The sequence below is a fragment of the Pundamilia nyererei genome, unplaced genomic scaffold (assembly GCF_000239375.1).
Source record: "Pundamilia nyererei isolate P.nyererei 1_Seehausen unplaced genomic scaffold, PunNye1.0 scaffold00098, whole genome shotgun sequence".
NCBI lineage: Eukaryota > Metazoa > Chordata > Actinopteri > Cichliformes > Cichlidae > Pundamilia > Pundamilia nyererei.
The window spans coordinates 2,377,171-2,383,848 of NW_005187499.1; the positions used below are offsets into that span (position 1 = coordinate 2,377,171).

Sequence of the window (6,678 nt, forward strand, 5' to 3'; positions counted from 1 at the left end):
AAAAAAAAAACAGCCCTTAACAGGTGTAGTTTCAGTCACGTGGCTTTACAGAGCAGAAAAGAGAAGAAAAATAGATTCCTACCCTCTCCCAGGTCAGCTCCTCTGCTGCACGGTCCCACTCCAGTGCATTCCAGTTCAAATCTTCTGCAAAGGAGAACACAGACCAGAGAAACACTAAGAAACAACAACAGCAGCAGTGAACCCTCTTCCTTCCCTTATTACACAAGTACATAGTACTGAAGGGCTGGACTTTATCTTTAAAGTCATACCCAGACGCTTTTGGAAACCCCTCCAGTGTGCATCATCATGTGTAGTTAAGGTAGTCCAGACACATCATGTATTAAAAATATGATGAAGATAAAAAGGTGGCTACGAGGCACTCAGGATACTGAACAGAATTCAGCTGGAGAAGTAGTAAAAGTGCCGACTTGTCCTCAAAGAGCAAACATGCAGCTGAAAAAGGAAACAGCCAATCATGTTGTTTCTCTGACACACATGTACAGTAGAGGTTGGCACATCAAGTCCCCATTGTAGTTAACATGTAAACAAATACATTTTTAAAACTTTCCTAGTTTACTGTAACTAATGCAAATTAGCTTTGCATTTATTCAGTGCAGAGATGCTGAATTTGCTGACACTCTCGATTTAGTGGTTACTGAAGCTGTGAGGATCTGTATCAGAAGTATAACCTGCAAAGAAAAAACAAAACAGAAACCCATTTTGAAGCTTTAGGGCAAAGACAAATATCTAAAGCTGGTTTTATTAGATCTAGCCTGCGGCTTTTATGTCCCTGTGACCACAAAAATCAATACTGAGGCTCTCTCCATTTATTTAGATAAGAGCTTACAAAAAACAACAACAATAAAACAAAACAAAAAAAAAAATAACCCTAACCCAAAGGCCTTCCAAGGACTTTGTAAGACTTAGTACACGTCGTGCTGAAGGCTTTTCAAACATTACTGATTCAAAGCCACAAACGTCCAGAATCACTCATCTGTCAAGAAATAGTAACGGTGCCACAGCAGAACAGCAAGTGTTTAAAACAAACACATTAAAGATAATGTTCCCGAAAAATGCTCGCCTACCTTGTCCTCCTTCATTGGCATCGGCAGCATCTTCCTCCCTCCCTTCATCATCCTCTTCTTCCTCGTCATCATCCTCCCCTTCATCATCATCATCATCGTCTTCATCATCATCCAGTTCTGCCTCATCATGGTTGCCAGCTACATGCACGTTAGCAGGCGCCAGCCCATCTGGACCAAGCTCTGCAGGATTCTGGGCAGCTTCAGCATCTGCAGGATCCTGAGCATTGGCTGCAGCGTTACCGCCCACACCCTGTGAATATAATGAAAGACATGACAGTTCATTAATAAAACCTGCTAAAAGTTAATAAAGTAATTTTGTGCTTAAGTAAGCTCAGTATTTGAAAAACAGAAAGTATTTTAATCAAACTCCTGTCTTGGGGTCACTATGGAGTTTATATCCACATTGTCCAGATGTGACCACTAATGTTTGGGATGCAAAATGTAATTCATCACTCCATCGTTATCACATTAAATATTCACAGGGAGCTTTGAACATCATTAACGGGCTGCTGTGTTAGAATGCGACACATGTACAACCCGAAAACACAACACCTCTGGCCAAATCTGTCTGCTGCTGTCAGAGATTATAAAATGTATGATTTTAACTAGAAACTGTTTTGAGCGTTAACTAGCAAACTTTTACAGATATGAGTCTGTTGCTATGCCAACCATGTCAGAGTAATGGTAAACTGTAGCAGGAAACTAACAGAATTTAGGAAGTCTTTATCAGCCCCACTCTTGCTCTGATTTAAAGAGGATGAAAAAATAAATTAAAACAAAAACAAACAAAACTCACCTGATTAGCTGGTGCAGGGCCGTTGGGCTGATTAGGAACCAGTGGGGGTTGATTTTGCTCTAACCACTGAGGAGCGCCTCCATGCACAATCTGCTCTCTGAGCCACACCAGGCTGATGAAGGCACATAGTGTGCATGTGACCACAAAACAGCCTTGGAGGCAGTCAGCAAGCAGGTTTTGCCTGTGAGAAGGAGACATGGCATCAATTTTCAAAAAACATTCAGATTATTTAAGTAACACTATTTCTGCCACTAATGAGATTTTGCAACCATTACAAAGAAACATTTGACCGTCACTGACGAGATATCCGATTGTTCAGTCTGACGTCACTAGCCGTGTCTGGGTCTAAAGTCCGTTCAGGTCCAACGATCACTATGGCATTACTGAGAGTTGAAAAACTGTCTAAAGTCTTTCATCTTTAATAAAATGATCAGCGTTCTGCTCTACCAGGTGTAACAATTGAGTTTAACATCCAGGCATCCATGAAAACGGAATTTATGCCATTTAACGGAGTTAGAAGTTAGCAGGGAGTTAGCTCGCTAGCTTCTATCTAAATACAATATAGCATGTCCTGACTGCGGGGTTTTGGAAACAAATTAAAACGTACAGCTCTGTTATCACTTCCAACATAAATGAAGACAGAAAACTAAACAGCAGTGACGTTTGTAGGGTTACTGAAGTTGGGATAGCAGGTATATAATGATGTGCTACGTGACCGCTAGCGACACAGCTATGTTAGCATAATATAAACAAGCTAACTTTTTTTCCACTCCATAAAAGTTAACGTGAGTGTTCTCGGTGGTCAGGAACAAATGTAATCGCATGGCAGGATGCTGTAAAAGGACCAAACTTCAGCCAGGAGAACAACTGAGATAATCCATCCACAATACGAGGTTAGTCATTCATATACTGCTGCATGGGCTGGGCTGCAGTTACATCCTAAGGTTTTAAAAACTGAGCTTAAATAAATGATTAGTGGTAATAAAAGCCGAGGGAGGTCAACAGGGATCACTGACTGTTTTAGGAGCTTTTTGAGATCAAATAGAAGAAAATACATAACATTAAACATGTTAACAACACAAAAGCCATATTAAACGCAGACAACTTTAGACCCGGAAGTAGGATTCGTCGCGTCATCACTGAACAACCGGATTGTGTTGTTGGGATTTTGGAGGACTGCAGAGCAGAATGTTTGCATTGGACAAAACCAGTTCCACATTTGCTGTCTGTTCATGGACATGTAGATGGACACATTTGGAGGATGAAAATTACACATAAGTCTTTCTGGAACAGAAATTTATAGTTTCCCCATGATCTCTGGGTTATTCAGAGTTGCTAGTGACAGTAGTTCAGCTTGATTGAGAGACAGAGGAGAAATAAAAGAAAAGGGTACGTTTTATGAACAACATTCAGGTCAAACTAATCCAAATGACGAAATGTGAAACATGCCATGCATTCTTCTGATAGGGCTGTGAGGAACATGAGAAGAACACAAAATAAATAAAAAGCGTTGGGACGCACCGATTTAAACAGCAACACTGTGCAAGCCATAAAGAAAACAAAGTACACGACAGAACAAACGCAGCTTGACTTTGTGAGAGAGGAGGCACAAAACCAAAAGCAGACACTTACGTTGAAAGCATATCTAATGGCAGGGTAAGGAGAGAGCTCACAGAGCCGGTAAATAAACACTTGTAGATACGACCTGTTGGGAAACACAGAATGAAAGCAAAATTGACGGGGAAAAAAATAAATAAATTTTTTTTAAAAAAACAACAACAACAACAACAAAAAAAACCCCACACACAAAACCCCCAACATGGCGATCACTTCTCAACTAGTTTATAACTAAAACCAAACTGCTTCAAATTTGTACATTTATGGTGTTACATTTCACGCTGTGCTGAACCGAAACATCTAATTAGAGCACATGTGATTTATTTATGCTAGTCAAACATTAGCCCCTTTGGGTCCAGAGAACTATTTGTTTTCAAGCATCTTTTTTTTTTTTTTTTAAACTATACTAAACTGGTTGTAAGTTTAGTCAATTAACCAATTCAAATGTTTTACCTCCACTTAAAACATAAAATTTCCCCAAATCTTTGTTTCACATTTGATACTGTGGTTTCATATGCAAACACTGGGAAGTGTGTTAGGACATGTTCAGGTGATGGAAAGCTTAATACATTTTTTAAATCCTCTTATGTTTAGAGTAAAATTATTATTTAAATATACTGACAAATAATGAAAGTAATCGTTAGTTGCAATTCCAAGATGTGGCTTACATGCTGTGAGCGGTACCACACCTAGCCAGGCAAAGGCCACCAGTGTGTAGTGGAACCAGTATCTGATGGCTGTTCCAATACTGGTGACCAGCCCTGCAAAGATGTCCTGCACAGGCAGGCGAGATGGCATGTCTGGAGAATAGACTGATGAGAAGAGCAATACAGAAATAAATTGTCAGACAATAATTGGGCATTTGAAGGCACTAAACAACAAATGAATGCAGTCTTAAGACATTGAATGATTTGATAAAAACAACTTACTTGGTGTAAATGCAAACCTGTGTTTGCATAATTCACAGTATTCTTTTCTACTGTGTTTCAGCCACTGCAGTAAGCTGTGAAAACAAAATGAAACAGTGAATTTACCCATGTCTCACAGAGAATTGCACAAGAATCTTCCTCAGTAGTCTCTGAACATGTCCAGTGGTATCAAGGAACAAGATGTTAGCACACATCCTTAAGTCCTTAAGCAAGGTGGGTCCTCTGTGGATCACATTTGTTTTTCCAGCAAATCCTACATTAATTAACCTTGGTCTCAGAATTCCCCAGATCGCAATCTTACCAAGTCAACACACTGAAACCTTTTTTTCATACTTTTAAAGCATTCCTGAAAAACTGTTGCAGTATGGCAGGGCAAATTACCCCTTTTGAAAGAGGCAGCTCTAGATTTATTTATTTATTTTTAAATAGATGACCAAAGCAACATCCACATGAAAGGCAGATCTTACAGCATCACAGTGAGACTGCCCCCCTCCAAAAAAGACAAGGTCTGCAGGATAAATCCAACTGTTTGCAAATGTAATTGGAAATTCACATCTAGTAATTTCTGTGGACTGCACAACCACGTGCACTTCCATGTGACCAAAAACCAAAACCTGCAAGCCATGAAAAGCAAGCGAAAAGAGAAAACCATAAAGTTTGTACATGAACATCTTGCTCACTCGCATACCATTCCTGATGGATGAACTTGATGCTGCCGGTGCAAACACAAGGGTGGTAAAGGGGCTTGTCCTGGGTCCCCTCTGACCGACATACCCGGCAGATATCGGCTGTACAAAAGGCACACAGTGATAAGAATCTGCATAGCTAAAGACAGTCTGGCAGTGCTTTTTTCTTCTTTTTTTTTTAAACAAACAAACAAAAAAAAACAAAACAAAAAAACACCCTACCAAAGCCACTGAGCCACACTAATAAACACATGTGAGCCGTAATACAAAACTACTAATACCTTTCTACAAAACGCTAACAGTGTACAGTTGTCAGGACTGAGTCTGTGCATTGGATTCGTATTTAAAGTGACTGTAACAGTATAGGTCAGACTAGGGCAAACTGTAAATCCTTGGATTATCAGTGTCACTGCATGACAAAAATAAAATGACTATAATTAGCCCAAGAAGTAGGAGCATGACACCAGTTAGGATACCACCCATAGCTATATATATTTATGGTATATCCTTCAGATATATGCTACTGGCTAAAAACTATTTCATTCTCGCTCAGGGAAAATATAATGGGCTTATTTTCTGGAAGTCCAAATATACTATAAAATGCAGGCTTTTGGAGTATGTCGAGAGCATTCGTCATAATAACAATTTTTCTTTAGTTGAACTCGCAAAGTTGTGAATGAGCCTTGCCAAATGGTAGCCTAAATGCGCTAACCTGCAGACCTTACCAACGTACCGCTAGCTTATTATGTCATACTGTTCGGTACGCTCCCATAACGGTTTCAATGGCTCAACTTACTAAAGGTTAACTCATAATTAGATAATTTTTCGTGTGGCTTCACTGTGAATTAGACTCCCTCTACAATTTCTACGTTGTAACCACTATCCAGTGCCCATGTAATGCGTTCCAGGATTTCTGGCTCCACATAGACCTGACAGCTTATAGGATGTAAGCTAATGCCAGCTAGCTGGCTGGCTGGCTAACGCTAATTGGCTAGCGGTTTCTCTACTTCTGGAGAACCCTTGCCGAAGTTTAAGACAACGGAGTCGTGGTCGTTGCTACCAACAACAGTTAAGGGCCGGTTAGGTCACATGCAAAGTCAGCATGAATGACTTTACCATTTAGCGCTAATAATTAAGGTAATCAAGTTTGGGCATTAGCTACCTTCCTCAGCGGTGTCCATCTTGGCTGGCTGCTAAAGCAGCCCTGCTCCACAGCAGTCCGGATTTAAGCAGTCCGTGCAGCAGCGATGACTGCCGGCTATCTAGATGTAAACATTTCTAGGAAGACTTTTTATTTCAGTGTCCTGTTAAGTTTGACGTCATCATGCGTTTCAAATTAAATTCAGCTTGTTTTACTTCATGGCTCATCAGCTAGCGGTACACAAAACAACAAGTTAATGTGATAGTTTCACCACTAGATGGCAGGTCCGCGCAACAAGCCAGTTTCCCAGTTGTGCAGCTTCCTCCTAGGACTGGACATATTTTTGTACCTTATCTGTGGAGTCAGCGTGTACAAGTCGTCATTCAAACAAAGGTAAGTCAGCTCGAGTACTGCGAGTGAAATG

General features: G+C 40.3%; 1 protein-coding gene across 2 annotated transcripts in view; it reads right to left on the reverse strand.

The window, feature by feature from the left end:
• Positions 1–6,617, reverse strand: part of LOC102207159 (E3 ubiquitin-protein ligase MARCH6-like) — a 20,870-nt gene extending 14,253 nt beyond the window's left edge. Inside the window, exons 1-8 of one of the 2 annotated variants that reach the window (XM_005740272.2) lie at positions 6,276–6,617; positions 5,116–5,215; positions 4,428–4,501; positions 4,167–4,310; positions 3,514–3,586; positions 1,882–2,062; positions 1,086–1,335; positions 83–144 (exon numbers count right to left, since the gene is read on the reverse strand). In XM_005740272.2, coding sequence (XP_005740329.1) covers positions 83–144; positions 1,086–1,335; positions 1,882–2,062; positions 3,514–3,586; positions 4,167–4,310; positions 4,428–4,501; positions 5,116–5,215; positions 6,276–6,294 — 903 coding nt within the window. In that variant the 5' untranslated portion in view covers positions 6,295–6,617. The remainder of the gene's footprint in view (positions 1–82; positions 145–1,085; positions 1,336–1,881; positions 2,063–3,513; positions 3,587–4,166; positions 4,311–4,427; positions 4,502–5,115; positions 5,216–6,275) is intronic. The other variant, XM_005740273.2, reaches the window with a different exon arrangement.
• Between the last annotated feature and the right edge of the window lie 61 nt (positions 6,618–6,678).